We start from the raw sequence: 15720 nt of genomic DNA on the forward strand, positions 1-15720 counted from the left end.
CCGTCTTTAAATCTTCTTAATGTATTTGACCCCCAAGAAAAAAAACCTTCCCTCTGAAATGAAATTAATTCTTGTGGCGAAAGAATCAAATGTGAACCTGGCAGACCCACATTAAAGCGGTTGATTCCAACAACAAAAATTAAATAAAAGTTAAAAAAAAAATAAGTAAAAAACTGCTTGTGTAAAATATTTTTTACTATAATACATGAGAACATGGACTATTCTTCTAGTACTAAGTTTTAGTTTTTAAATGTATTAATAATAAAGTTTTAGTATGTAATTTTTTGTTATTATTATTTTTTGAAAAAACACTTGTTTTGATGGTTAGATTATGGTGATCTTTTTCTTAAGGTGTTAAGGCAATATCAAATTTATTTTGAAAATAATCATAACCAATCTATTCTTAAGACCCAGTAGAGTAATGTTGGTGATGAGGTTATCATCAACAAATCACATAATGCTCTATAACCTTGCTTATCCTTAATTATCAAATCCTAAATTTATTTATTGTATTGATTGGCAAACAACTTTAATTTAATGTTATGTTCTTGGTATTTTTGAAATGGAATTTAAAAATGTACTAGAAACTAGTTCAATTTAATACTTATTTCTCAAAATTTCGTAAAATCAATAAATGTTGTAACATTTATAAACAAATCTAATCAAATTTTGCAAGGAATTATTTTTAAGAATTAATAAATAGCATAAACTGTCATAATCCTTATGTGAAGGATAATTTAAGGAAATTTGATTATAAAATGTTTTTTTTCACTACCTTCTAGTAACAGTTTTCTGGGAGATACCCAACACAACCCCATAGTTCTTGTGTGTTGCGTATTTTCATTAAATAGTTTAGAAATGTGTTATCAATGTAACCCAGACCAGTTCTTCTTTTTTTATTATTACAATTTTTGAATAAAGTGTAACATTGTTGAATTCACTAACTGTTCGTAATACAACAATAATTATTATGATATTAGGTATGTTGAATTACGCCAGTTTCTGGTGCAATAAGTATAGATACAAATTTTGGTTGCTTCACCTTCTTTGCCAACAATTTAGGATAACCATCTATTGTAGATACATAGTTGGCATTGTATTTTCTTAGTTGAGTTGGGACTTCCCCTACTTATTCCTATTTAGTTTCTGTTTGTACTAACTGGTTGAAAAATGTCATCGAGAAAGGAAATTTCTGTTGAAAATGGAAAACTGGTTGTAAAGCATTGAAAAGAAATTTACGGAGCAATTTCCAAAATTGCAAATCTAAGCCAAGTAACAGTCCAGATCATTATGCTCTAAATGAGTATGAAAAGATCCTATCGGCGCGCACTTAAGTCAGTTGTCCATAACGCTCGAAATATATTCGTATTTTCGACATAAAATCTCAGGAGCGCGACCACGTCGTTTAGCACCGAAACGGTTAAAAGAGTGAGTTAAAATCCTAGAATTAGCAAGAACCAATCAAAGAGTAGAACACCCCTAAAAAAAAGCTGCTAATTTCAAACTCGATCGCATGTTGACAAGGGATTAGATTTCTGAGGAAAGAAAAACCGAAGGGAATATCAAAAGTAGGATTGAATAAGAACTGGGAGATGTATAAGACCAAAACATTAAAGAATTGGGAACGCAAATGAAGATAAAGTTTTGGCAAACCAGTTATCCCCGGTTCCAAATGAGAAAAAAAGCTTAACAATAATTAATTCAATAAAAAATATCTATGTCGATAGCCTGCTATACTGTTAAGCCTGAAACGGCTATAAATAAGGTTATTTTTAAGAAACTTTTTGTGTAAAAAACTGAATTTTAATGAACAACCATAAAATAAATTTTGAAGAATGACATTTTGTTTATATTGTAGCAATTTGGCAAAAAAATTTTCAACGGGAAGAAGAAATTACATCTTTCCTGGGTCATGTTTGTGCTGAGTGTTTGCGGTAGAAGAAAATCATTTCTTAAAGTAGATCGATAAACTTAGTAAGTACTTATCGAGTTGGACTGGGTCATGGCAGTCATTGAAATAAAACAGGCGCATTTTGATCTTATGATTGTTCAGTACTTACGATGAAAAAGAAACTGAGACAGGTATCCAAAAAAAGGGGCTCGATAAATACTATATTATTGTGTGAAGCGTAATTGCTTCACATAATGCATGACTAATCCAGTAAATACGGATATATTTCTGGTACCGCTTCTTAAAATACTGTTTGGAGTAAAATTTGTTTAATGTTTTGAGTACACTCTTCTGTCATTTTCTTTGATTCCGCTTAATGCTACGTCCCTATTGTTGTGTGTGATGACATTGCATTTTCGTCATTACTGCGAAAAATCGTTTTTTGATCTAGCCAGGTGAATGTAAGGCCTTAAACATGTTGTCGCACCTAGTAATAATATGCTAGTAAAAGTTGGCTTTTCAAGATGAGGCAAAAATTTCATAACAATTCGTTTTCTGTAAATATGTTTCAGATTTTCTTATTTTGCTCTGGTCCAATGATGGGAAAAGTGGAGTTAGATTAGGGAGAATACTATTTAATATTCTATAACAATATTCGAAAATTTTCTTTTAGTTTTGTAGTAGTATTTTTGGTTGCAAACATTTTGTCAAGTTAAGTAAAAATTTTGCATGTCATCAATGCTTTTTGTAATGCAACGTGAACTTTCCAATTTCCCGATGACAAGTGACTTTAACTTTTCAAAACCATTTGCAACCATGGCTGTCATTCTTTCTGTGCTGTATTTGGCGCTAAAGATAAGTTTCCAGATGCAGGGATTATTGGCGCCAGTACGAAGCCAGTTTAGTGGCGCCAATTAGCTGGCGCTAGAAGTTGTTTAAACATAAATGTTGTAATTGTGTACTGGCACAGTAATAAAAATGGCGTCAAGTGATGTACTTCGCGCTGACATTAATGTAGTAGTCCAAATGTGCTCCTTGAAACTGCACACGTTATTAACAAACAAAAAAAGCGAAAACATAGTTGCTGGGTTAGATCGTGGATTACACGTAGAAATAACCTACGTACGTCTTTAATTAGAGAATTATGCCATGAAGATCAGGAAGTGTTTTTAAATCATTTAAGAACGACTGAAGAGAGTTTCATGTTTTTGTTGAGGCAAGTATCCTCTAAAATACAAAAACAACATACGCATAAGAGAGATTGCATTCCAGCGCACGTAAAACTGCAAGAAACTAAGATTTTTGGCCTCTGGAGATTATTTTACATCCTTGCAATATATGTATCGTTTGCCAAAAAGAACAATTTCTAAATTTATATGTGAAATGCTTGATGCTAGTCGGTCCTTATATTGTGGATTTTTCTGATTCCACAAACAAGGATATTGTTCATACGTTGCTAGAAATAGTACTGTTTGTTCTGATGTCCATTTTTTGGACAGTTTATTAGCGGATTTGTTCATTTTAGTTGGACGAACACATTAATAGTTACACGTTTTCAGCCAGTAATCATAGTGTCAACTTTATTAGCGCTGATTACTGGCGCCAATTTATTGGTGCCAGTGGTTTTTTGCTATTTCCACATGTAAATGAACTGGCGCCAGTAATCCGTGCATGTGGAAACTTAGCTTAAAACATTTTCTCGATTAAATGAAATTGTTTTGTTATGAAAATGTTTAAAGAAAAGTTCATTGCCATTAAAATTTGTCATTTACACCATATTGAGTATATGATGGTATATGAGCGGTGTATATAAGAAATAGTAGAGGGCCGATAATCGATCTCTGTTGCACTCCTCTTATAACATTCACAGTTTGGGTTCTACGCATCGGAAATGATTGAATCAAATTTATGGTAATATAATACATATTACATTTATACATATTCTAATATCTGCAAGAGTATGTGATGTGAGACACATTTGAAAGCACGCGGCAGGTCCTCACAACGAAACAATAATCGCCACCTTTAAATGCACTATGGCAAAAGTTCACACACTCAACCGCTGTATCCTCCGTGCACCGCCCTTTACGAAATCCGAATTGGCCCCCAAATAACATATTTTGCTCCTCCTGGTAATCTGTAATCCTATTATAGATAATTCTTTCATATAGTTTCGAGAACACTGGCAGGATGCTTATGGGACGGTAATTTTTGATATCTTCTTTACTATCTGCCTTCCTTTAGAGAACAATTTATAAGTTTAGTTAATCGAGAGAGATATAGGTTGATAGTTCTCTTTATAAAACTGACAGAGAATCCAAAGCAGTCCCTTGCAGGGCTACTCTTTAATGAGTTTATTATATCACGAACCTCAACTTGGGTGACAACATTCAGACTCAATTTAACATTTAGGCATAACCAGAAAGTCACAGATGAGTATAGGGTTATGTTTAGGAGTTGGTAAATTCTTAACTATGTCAAGAGAGGGTGTTTGTAAAGAAATAATTCAACAGTTTCAGTTGTGTTATCATCATTGCATCAACATCATTTAATAACCGACTATGTGTTATTCCAAATTGTTTCCCTATGTCTTTCTTCGTTTACCTCGATAACCAACTTTTGGTAAATAATGTTAGAAGTGTCTCATTCAGTGTTAAACACTAAACGCCGGCGTGTTGACATATTTATTTTTATCATTAACTGTCACAAACGATTTTAATTCACTGCACGTATCAAGATGACATTTCACATTTACATCATATTATAATATTTAATAAAATGCATGCACAAGAACAGACGTATTAAAATTGCAGCAAATATTCGAGTAGGCAATTGATATACAGGTGTTTCGGTGACTCGGGGAACAAATTTAACCACATATACTAGAGTGAAAATGATGATTCATGTAAAAAAAATTAGTAAAAGTCTTCAAATTTCAAAGATACAGGCCACCAAAGTTAGGAAATTTTAATACATTTTTCCAAATATCTTAAACACTATTTACAGTAAAGCGCTGAAATTTGGTACAGTATAAATCAGTGTGATGTAAAATCGTTAGACAATTTATGAGTTGGATCGGTCCGCGGGAATAATGCTATGCAGGCTGTTGCTAAAATTTGTTTGCTCAGAACTTTTTTATTCTATCACAACCATACATTTATTTTTGCAGTTTCTAATAGTAAATTTAGTTTAGGAACTTTTCTCTTACATAATATGGATAAAAATCACCGTTTTCATTTTAAATGCAAAAATGTTGGGTTCCGATTTCAATAATAGCACTAAAAAAAAAGAAATCTACGTTTTTGAACATTTCTTTAGTATTTTTTATTACTTGTCTTGTTATTTTATGTACTTTTTTTTTATTATTCCTGTTAGTGTTGTCGTTCTTTTTGTTGATTTTTAATTTATTGTTTTTGGATACTTTTATTAAACCAACTAAAACAAATTAAAAATGCGATTTAGCTAAATCTACATTTGGACATCTTGCATACATAATAGTTATGATAGCTCAGTTCTATTTTCACTTGTCATTGCCAATTCAGATTATTTATTTTTTCTTTTTTAGTGTTATTGAATTCGGAACCTAACATTTTTGCATTTAATACGAAAACGGTGGTTTTTATCAATATTCTCTAAGAGTGATAAAAGTTTCTAAACTAAATTTACTATTAGAAACTATAGGGTTGCGATAGAATAAAAAAGTTCTGAGCAAACCAACTCTAGGAACTATAACATTGTTCCCGCGTACCGATCCAACTCAAAAATTGCCTAATGATTTTACGTGGTATTAGTTTACACTGTAACAAGTTTCAACGCTTTATCATAAATAGTGTTTAAGATATTTAGAAAAATGTGTTAAAATTTCCTAACTTTGATGGCCTGTATCTTTGCAATTTGAGGACTTTTACTAATTTTTTTTACATGAATCGTCATCATTTTCACTCCAATACATGTGGTTACATTTGTTCCCCAAGTCACCGAAACACCCTGCATATGTCTGGCTTTGCATAAAATATTAGTTCGAAAACTAGAAAAATTACTCGTCCGTTACTCGTCAAATGCAGTCGCACATGTCAAGTAATGTCATCACATTTCAGCGGATTTCATTGCATTATTCAACTGTGCGATTGCATTTGACGAGTCAAACCGCTGGTTGGAACAAAGCTATTATCAATTAAAAAATGACGAGTTAAGGAACTTTCACTGCAGTAGGAACCGTTTGGCAATTTGACAATTTTTCGCCACGTCAAAGCTGCTTTAATATATTTATTTTGTCCTACCTGCGCATTTGACTTTTAACCTGTTCCAAGGTACATGAAGCTATTTTTTGGCTATATACCTTACGCAATAGTTTTGACCCAAATATCCATGTAAATATTGTTATGAAAATTGTGGATATCCTAATTTAGAACTAACATATCGCGTTTGTCTGTACTACTCCAACAATCAACTTTGGGTAGGTTGAGTTTTTTTTTGTTTGGGAGGTATTGTATCTCAATCTGGGGGGTCGAAATCTATCCAATAAACAAGCGGTTACTTAATTCAATTAGTTGATTGGTAATTTTAACAGGTAATTTCGATTTATCAATAATTCTGAGTTACTTATATTGCAATATTTCCATAAAAAATACTACTTATAAATTCAATAACTTTTATTTAATATTTCTTAAAAATTAATTAAATTCGCGAATTTTAAAAAATAAAACCTATTTACACGTTTCAAAAGCAACAAAAAAAGTTTTCAAAAAAACCTTCCAAGGAAAAAAAAGTATTGGGGGGGCAGTAAATATTTTAAATAATATTGATTAATAATATTGAAAATTCCTCTCTTATTCTCTTTCTCTCTTTATTAATGACTTAAAACTTGTTTAAAAATTAATTGGTTTCCCACAATAAGCAGCCAAATTGGCTTCTCTAAGCGCTTCCGCACAAGTCGGATGAGCGTGGCAAGCTCTGGCGACATCTTCAGCAGACGCTCCGTACTCTTGAGCCAACACAGCTTCATTGATAAGTTCACCAGCGCTTGGCCCAATGATATGAGTTCCCAAAATACGGTCGGTAGATTTATCAGATAAAACCTTAACGAAACCGTCTGTATCGTTATTAGTTTTCGCTCTTGAATTTGCCAAAAATGGGAATTTACCAATTTTATATTCTACCCCTTCACTTTTTAAATCTTCTTCTGAGCGACCCACCCATGCTACTTCTGGATGTGTGTAGATAACAGACGGGATGCAGTTATAATCTATGTGAACTGGGCCGCCATTTATTCCTTCCACACAAATTATTCCTAAAAAAATAACTTAATACATTTAAGTTATGTTGATTTTTTTGAATAAACCTTCATCCTCTGCTTTATGAGCTAACATGGGACCATGTATACAATCACCGATTGCGAAAATATTTGGTATAACTGTTTGAAATACTGAATTAACTGGAATTCTTCCACGTTGATCCCTCTCTATCCCCATTTCTTCCAAACCTAAGTTTTCCGTGTATGGTCTTCGTCCAACGCACACCAAAAGAACATCGCATTCCAACTAAACAAAAAAACAAAATTTAAATCATAAATCGAAACGTTTGAATTAAATTTTTACTTCCTCTTTTTTATCGGGATTTTTAACGTCTTCAACGGAAACTTTAATAACTCCACCAGATTTTGTAGCTCCGGTCACTTTAGTACCCATTTTAAATTGCAACCCTTGTTTGCCAAGGATTTTTTGGAAAGTTTTTGAGACTTCGCCATCAATACCAACACCACCAATCGAAGTCATAAATTCAATAGCTGTTACTTCAGCACCTAAACGAGACCAAACTGATCCCTAAATCATGTTTTTATTAATATAAAAAAAATTTGCAAGAAAAATAAACAAAGTACCAATTCTAAACCGATTACTCCAGCTCCGATAACAACCATTTTATTAGGAATTTGTTTTAATGATAACGCTCCAGTTGAAGAAACAACTTGTTCTTCATCAACCTATTTAGAAAAAACATTTTTTAACCTTAGATAATTTTTAACCTTAATTTATCTCGCTTTAATAACAACTCACTTCTAATCCTGCAAATGGAGTAACTTCTGATCCAGTAGCGATCAAAATGTTCTTAGTATTAACGACTTCACTTGATCCATCACTTTTCAACGCAGTAACTTGATTGGCCCCGGTAATTTTTCCGTGGCCCTTAATCAGTTTGATCTTATTCTTATTAAATAACATAGCGATACCTCCTGTTAACGCTTTAACAGCCCCACTTTTAGCCCCCATTAGTTTTTCTAAATCTACCCTAACATTATCTACTAAAATTCCTCGGTTTTTAAAATCGTCCGAATGGGCCATATGATAATAATGCGAATTATTTAACAAAGATTTTGAAGGAATGCAACCAACGTTTAAACACGTACCACCTAACGTATCATTTTTTTCAATACAAACTGTCTAAAACAACAAAAAATTTTGGTATAATTCAAGAATTATCATGTCACTTAAAAATCAACAATTTTTTTTAATCGACGGGAAATCACTCAAATAAGCCATTACTAATAAAAAAAATGTGGAAAAGTTTAAAACTTAAAGCTTCGACGTGACGTTACTTTTGTGGTTGGGTTAAACCCGACACTTTCTAGGTCTAGTGTTAGTTCTAGTTTTACACTATCACTAGAACTAACACAAGACCTAAAACTAGAATCAGTCGGGTTTAGCCGTCTTGAGAGACGTGGGGCTAAATCCGAATGTTTCTAGTTTTCAGTCTAGTGTTAGTTTTAGTTTTGTACTAGAACTAACACAAGACCTAGAACTAGAATCATTCGGGTTTAGCCGTCTTGAGAGACGTGCGGCTAAACCCGAATGTTTCTAGTTCTCGGTCTAGTGTTAGTTTTAGTATTACATTAGCACTAGAACTAACACAAGACCTAGAAGTAGAATCATTCGGATTTAGCCGCACGTCTCTCAAGACGGCTAAACCCGAATGATTCTAGTCCTAGGTCTAGTGTTAGTTCTAGTGACAGTGGTAGGTACAGCTAGTTAGCGTAAGATATTACTATGTTGTATATTTTTATTGAACTAGAACTATTATTAGAACTAATACAAGACCTAGAACTAAAATCATTCGGGTTTAGCCGTCTTGAGAGACGTGGAGCTAAATCCGAATGGTTCTAGTTTTCGGTCTAGTGTTAGTTTTAGTTTTGCACTAGAACTAACACGGGACCTAGAACTAGAATCATTCAAGTTTAGCCATCTTGAGAGAAGTGCGGCTAAACCCGAATGTTTCTAGTTCTCTGTCTAGTGTTGGTTTTAGTATTAGACTAGCACTAGAACTAACAGAAGAGGGTTTAGCCGCACGTCTCTCAAGACGGCTAAACTCGAATGATTCTAGGTCTAATGTTAGTTCTAGTGACAGTGGTAGGTAGAGCTAGTTAGCGTAAGATATTACTATGTTGTATATTTTTATTGAACTAATCATTCCGGTTTAGCCGTCTTGAGAGATTCTAAATCCGAATGTTTCTAGTTTTCGCTCTAGTGTTAGTTTTAGTTTAACACTAGAACTAACACAAGACCTAGAACTAGAGTCTTCGGATTTAGCCGTCTTGAGAGACGTGGGGCTAAATCCGAATGGTTCTAGTTTTCGGTCTAGTGTTAGTTTTAGTTTTGCACTAGAACTAACATAAGACCAAGAACTAGAATCATTCGGGTTTAGCAGTCTTGAGAGACACGCGGCAAAACCCGAATGTTTCTAGTTCTAGGCCTTGTATTAGTTCTAGTTTTACACTAGCACTATCATTGCATAATTTAGCCGTCTTGAGAGACATGGGGCTAAATTGGAATGTTTCTAGTTTTCGGTCTAGTGTTAGTTTTGCATTAGAACTAACACAAGATCTAGAACCAGAATCATTCGGATTTAGCCATCTTGAGATACATGGAGCTAAATCCGAATGTTTCTAGTTTTCGATCTGGTGTTAGTTTTAGTTTTGCACTAGAACTAACACAAGATCTAGAATCATTCGGGTTTAGCGCTAGTTAGCATAATATATCACTATATTGCATATTTTTATTGCACCAAAACTAGAACTAACACTAGACCTAAAACTAGAAACGGGTTTAGCCTTGCGTCACAAAACGTGACGTCACATCGAAACTTTAATGTGATTTTTCTATACTTTTCCGCACTTTTTTTAATTTTACGTGATTTTTTGGGTCATTGATTAAAAAAAAATTGTCGGTTTTTAAGCCACATGATGACGGTTGAATTTTTGCAAAATTTTAATTTATTAATATTTTTATCAACAATTCTTTTTACCTTCATCCCTAATTGTGCAGCTTTAATAGCAGCTACGTAACCGCCGGGTCCCGATCCAATAACAACGATATCCGCATCTTGGGCATCGGAATAAGACCGTTTTTGTTGTACATTATTAAAAACCACTGAGCTACCAGTCAAGCGGCCGCTTACACAATGATTCTAAAATTGTAAATGTGAGGTTAGGTTTCGTTACGTAAACGTTTTAAAGTGTTTTCGATAACTTTTATTTATTGAAATATAATGAGGAATTATTAAAATGTGTTTTTAAAGTTTACCTTCACCGAAGAAGCCACAAAACTCCAAATTTTCGATTGCATCTTTCACCTGATAACCACACTGACAGCCAAAGTGACCAACCGTACTTCAGGTGACATTCAACAATGTAGATCAAATTTGACAGATGACATAAAGAATTTATGTCAAATATTTTTTAGGGATTTTTTTTTATTGTTTAATAAAAATAAATGGGATAGGTTAATAGTAAATAACCGTGTTACAGATTTTTTTTTATCTAGCTGAACTTTTAATTAGTAATTTTATAAGATAATTAAATTTTAGATTAAAGTGGTTTTAAGAACGTATCCACAATATGATATGTCACCTTTGAGTTTGGTTCTTATTTATTTTTTCTTCTTTACTTTTAAATTTATTGTTTTTATTGCTTCCTTTGAAATTTTTTTGATTCCTTTTCTGCTTTCTTGTGTCTGGTAAATATTGTAATGTTTTTCCTGGGCTTTGATATCTAGAAATATAAAATTGTAATAAAACTTCAATGTTTTTGCAATCTAATGTTCTAGTTCCAGTTGTATAGTTCTTATTGAGAATTAGGTAAAACTGGGCCTTAATTAAGATTAAAATTTACCCTAATTCTTTTTCATCCAATGGATCTAATGACAATAAAATATTTATCATAGGTATTTGGCGTTTAACAACTAGTTGGTCTAATTCTGGAATAATAGGATCCCAATATTCTTCGATTCTATAAAAATTATTTTATGAAATTGAATATTTTGATTCCATATCAATATTAAAGTACAATTTGAAACTTATTTTTGTAATTTGATGCAAAGTGTGTTTATATTCTCTTTTCATAATTTCGGCACATGTTATTGTTTTACCCACAGAAGCCCCAAATCCCGTCCAAACAACCGATTTTTTCTCTGGAAATTCTTTTAAAGCCGTTGTTAACAAATTTCTTATTTTGCTTCCTCCCCTAACCTAAAAAAAATGAATTAAAGAATCATTTATTTATCCTAACACATTATTACCTGCATCCAAAGAAAATCACTCGGTAAATTTGAAATGGGGATTTTTTCTTTTAATAGAGGCTGTTCGCAATTTTTACCTTTAACGTAATTATTCATTTCTATAAATTAATAAATCTAACCTAAAATTTTTTTGTGTTGTGTCAATTTTAATTGATGTGTCATAGTTTGACATGAAGTTAGTTAAATTTTATACTTTTAAATTTAAAATTAATTATTAGAATAATTTAAATAAAAAATTAAATATAATCATTTAGTTTTCATAAATGTTTATAAAATTTGTTTTTAAAAAACCACAATTTCTTTTTGTTATAAAACAAAAATCAAAGTGAAGTTAGTAAAACAACAATTTTAATTCGCAACATCACCGTTGTCGCTGCATTCTCTACGACTTTTTCGGTGGTGGTGTCAACATCCACGAGGTAAGTTTTCGCTCAAATCTTAATCATCTTTAATTTAATAAGGTTTTACCCCTTCAAAAACGCTTACTAATAATTCATCGCTACTTTTTAATACCTTATTTATCGTTTTAAAGAGTAAATTGTTGTATTTTAGCCGAAGATGGGGAGACGTCCCGCGAGATGGTGAGTAATAAGGTTATAACATTGTGAAATTAAGGTGATAACTTTTATATGTATTTTAGTTATCGTTATTGTAAAAACAAACCGTATCCAAAATCGAGATTTTGTCGTGGTGTCCCAGACCCGAAAATCCGCATTTTCGACTTGGGCAAAAAGAAAGCGGCAGTCGATGATTTCCCTCTTTGCGTTCATTTAGTTTCTGACGAATATGAACAGCTTAGTTCTGAAGCTTTGGAAGCCGGGCGTATTTGTGCCAACAAATACTTGGTTAAGAACTGTGGTAAAGATCAATTCCACATCAGAATGAGGTTGCATCCTTTCCATGTTATTCGTATCAATAAAATGTTATCATGTGCTGGAGCTGATAGGTAAAGTTCTTATTTTTTTATTAAAATAAATATTAATAAGATTATTTTTAGGCTCCAAACTGGAATGAGAGGTGCTTATGGAAAACCACAAGGCACAGTTGCTCGCGTTCATATTGGACAACCAATTATGAGCGTACGATCGAGTGATAGATTCAAGGCTCAAGTTATTGAAGCTTTGAGGAGAGCCAAGTTCAAGTTCCCCGGTCGTCAAAAGATTTACGTTTCAAAAAAATGGGGATTTACCAAGTATGAAAGAGACACATATGAAGATTTGAAGAATAATGGTAGATTAGCTCCAGATGGCTGCAATGTTCAATACAGACCAGAACATGGACCATTGGCTGCTTGGAAGAAAGTTCAAGACGAAATTTATGGTTAATTTCTTTGTATGAAGTTAAATTAATAAAAAAAATAATGGCAATTTAAATTTTTTTAATATTAAAACTTATAATTTACATTTTCTGTTCCTCCGTACGTTACAGTCACATCTTTCAGGTGTACATTTGTATGATGATTTATTTTTCTTTTGGAGTTTCTTAAAATTTCTGTAAATTGGATAAACGGATGTTATATCATCTAAAGATTCCGCGGTTTTAAAATCTCCAGGCAGATGGGTTTGCAGGGATTTATTTTTCTTTTTAATTTCTTTTTTACTTGAACAATTTGTATAGTTGAAATCGTCATCAGATCCTGTTAGAAAATTTCTTATTGTGATTGTATTGAAAATTACCATGAATACATCAATCACGAATAAACACAGTTTAATTAATAAACAAGAATTAGCTAAATCCATTTTTTATATACAAAAACTTGAAATATTCGAAATTTAAAAACTAATTTTTGACATTAATTTGACGTTTGACATTCTTATTTCGTCCTATATAGAAACCTGTAATAACCTTTAGCATATAAGAATCCTGAAAATATTGAAATTACTTTTTAAATGTATGTAAACGTGATCATTTGGTGTGTTTCATTAAAATCATATGAGTGAGTACTTTAAATAGAGATAAACGTTTATGAAAAAGATTATAGTACATGTTTCAAAATGTTAGGATATTCCAAATATCTTTCCCTTTTTAAACGCGATCACAGGTCGAACCGCTCAAGTCGACAGGAACCGATAGTTAATTAGTAACTGCAGAAATTTTAAACGTATTTGGAAAGACTCCAATTATTATGGAGTCATTAAACAGTTTTGTTAGAGGGATTACAAAGAACTATACCGTGTCATTGAATAATTTGAATAATCGGCGCACTACCTCGCCGTAAACAAGAATGACATCAGTATTTTGAACAAATTGTAGCAGAGAGTGTTTAAATTACCCTTCGAGACCGACTTAATGACGTTTGCTGCAATAAGGACAACAAAATCATTAAAGTAAAATGTAGATTCAGCATTTTGCGAATGCTCAAAAGTATCACCTTTATTACTAACAGTCTGAGTATTTAAATGATGTACAGTGATACAATAAAGTCTACATATATCCCGGAAAATGATAATATCTCAGCTCCCGAAATGCAATTCAATGAATTTTTTTAACAAAACATGTAAGACGTCCATATTATTTCCATATTTTACATAAAAACTATATAAGTTATTATTAATAAAGAGGAACACAAAACATAATCATATCATTAACTCAAAAAAGTCTACATATAGTCCTAAAAAAAAGTAGTGTCCGTTATAGCTCAATAAAAATATACAACTGTCTAGCGCCGAATAACAAATAAAACTAGACTAACACTAGACCTAGAACTAAAAACATTCCGTTTAGTCGTGCGTCTCTTAAAACATAGAACTACAAGTGTAAAACTAGAACTATCACTAGAACTAACACAAGACCTAGAACTAGAATAATGGGAAAACGCACGGCTAAAAACGAAACTTTCTAGTTCTAGGTCTAGTGTTAGTTCTAGTTTTAATTGTAATTCAGCGCTATATTGTTGTATATTTTTATTGAACTAAAAGTAGAACTAACCCAAATGATTTTAGTTCTTGGTCTAGTGTTTGTTTTACATAGATAACAGTGCTAATATAAATCTAGAACTAACACTACACCTAGAACTAGAATCATTCGGGTTTAGCCGTCTTTATATAGACGAGCGGCTAAACCCAAATCATTCTAGTTCTAGGTATAGTGTTAGTTCTACATAGATAACAGTGCTAGTGTAAAACTAGAACTAACACTATACCTAGAACTAGAATCATTCGAGTTTAGCCATCTCTACAGACGTGCGGCTAAACCCAAATGATTCTAGTTCTAGGTATAGTGTTAGTTCTACATAGATAACAGTGCTAGTGTAAAACTAAATCTAACAGTAGACCTAGAACTAGAATCATTCGGGTTTAGCAGTCTTGAGAGACGTCCGGCTAAGCCCGAATGTTTCTATTTCTAGGTCTAATGTTAGTTCTAGAGACAGTGGTAAGTAGCGCTAGTTAGCATATGATATCCCTATGTTGTATATTTTTATTGAACTAAAACTAGAACTAACACTAAACCTAGAACTAGAAAGTATCTGTCTGAGGACGCACGGCTAAACCCGAATGTTTCTAGTTCTAGGTTTAGTGTTAGTTCTAGTTTTACACTAGCACTATCACTAGAACTAACACAAGACCTAGAACTAGAATAATTCGGGTTTAGCAGTCTTGCGACTAAATCTACTGCTGTAGCCTTTAGTTCGTAGCACAAGTCGAACTGTTTCGACTTTGTATTAAAATAATATAGACTTCTAATATCCTTCGTTTACAAAATTCATTGAATTACATTTCAGGAGCTGAAATATCATTTTCTGGGGTGTATGTAGACTTTATTGTATCACTGTAAACACAATTCCTTTTTTACTTACAACGCCGGTAACAAAACCAAACCGGAAATTTGATGCATTTTCATTAAATCAAAAAGTTACGACTTGAGTTGTTACGCATTCAGCTTTTAATTAAAATTAAAATCGTCGTACCTTTCACCTTGGATAGTTGGATGGACTAATCCGCCTCACTATCCAAGGTGAAGAAATTCCTTTGTGAAAGGAAGTTAAATATCTAGGAGTAATCGTAGACAAAACCTTCTCATGGAATGGATATTTGCAGTTTTACACAAAGCTAGACTATTCTTGTGGACTTAGATATCGTAGTCTTTGTTAGAAAGATTGGGGTCTTACCCCTGAAAGACTGTACTGGCTCTATGTGATTGTGGTTACATCTATGATCACATAGGGAGTAGCAGCCTGGTATAGGAAAGTCCGACAGACTTCAGTTGTTAGAAGTAAATTTATATCCTATCTCCTTTGTATTTGCACGTAGAGAAAGTGGTTAG

General features: G+C 32.7%; 3 protein-coding genes across 3 annotated transcripts; 1 reads left to right on the forward strand and 2 right to left on the reverse strand.

Moving 5' to 3' along the window:
* Window positions 1-6720: 6720 nt before the first annotated feature.
* Window positions 6721-10679, reverse strand: LOC111429238 (dihydrolipoyl dehydrogenase, mitochondrial). The gene is made up of 7 exons (XM_023065102.2): window positions 10465-10679; window positions 10187-10348; window positions 7945-8328; window positions 7770-7871; window positions 7489-7713; window positions 7233-7431; window positions 6721-7181 (listed from the first exon to the last, which is right to left on the reverse strand). Exons 1-7 carry the CDS (start codon window positions 10504-10506, stop codon window positions 6760-6762), a joined length of 1536 nt encoding a protein of 511 aa, XP_022920870.1. The 5' UTR covers window positions 10507-10679; the 3' UTR covers window positions 6721-6759.
* Window positions 10680-10682: 3 nt separating this feature from the next.
* On the reverse strand, window positions 10683-11612 carry LOC111429239 (ribonuclease P protein subunit Rpp25). Its single transcript, XM_023065103.2, has 4 exons — window positions 11458-11612; window positions 11226-11407; window positions 11052-11168; window positions 10683-10931 (listed from the first exon to the last, which is right to left on the reverse strand). The coding sequence occupies exons 1-4, from the start codon at window positions 11551-11553 to the stop codon at window positions 10787-10789; spliced, it is 540 nt and encodes a 179-aa protein (XP_022920871.2). The 5' UTR covers window positions 11554-11612; the 3' UTR covers window positions 10683-10786.
* Window positions 11613-11807: 195 nt separating this feature from the next.
* On the forward strand, window positions 11808-12824 carry LOC111429252 (ribosomal protein L10). The gene is made up of 4 exons (XM_023065115.2): window positions 11808-11876; window positions 12010-12038; window positions 12098-12403; window positions 12455-12824. Exons 2-4 carry the CDS (start codon window positions 12016-12018, stop codon window positions 12780-12782), a joined length of 657 nt encoding a protein of 218 aa, XP_022920883.1. The 5' UTR covers window positions 11808-11876; window positions 12010-12015; the 3' UTR covers window positions 12783-12824.
* The last annotated feature ends 2896 nt before the right edge of the window (window positions 12825-15720 follow it).

The sequence above is a fragment of the Onthophagus taurus genome, chromosome 1 (genome assembly GCF_036711975.1).
Source record: "Onthophagus taurus isolate NC chromosome 1, IU_Otau_3.0, whole genome shotgun sequence".
NCBI lineage: Eukaryota > Metazoa > Arthropoda > Insecta > Coleoptera > Scarabaeidae > Onthophagus > Onthophagus taurus.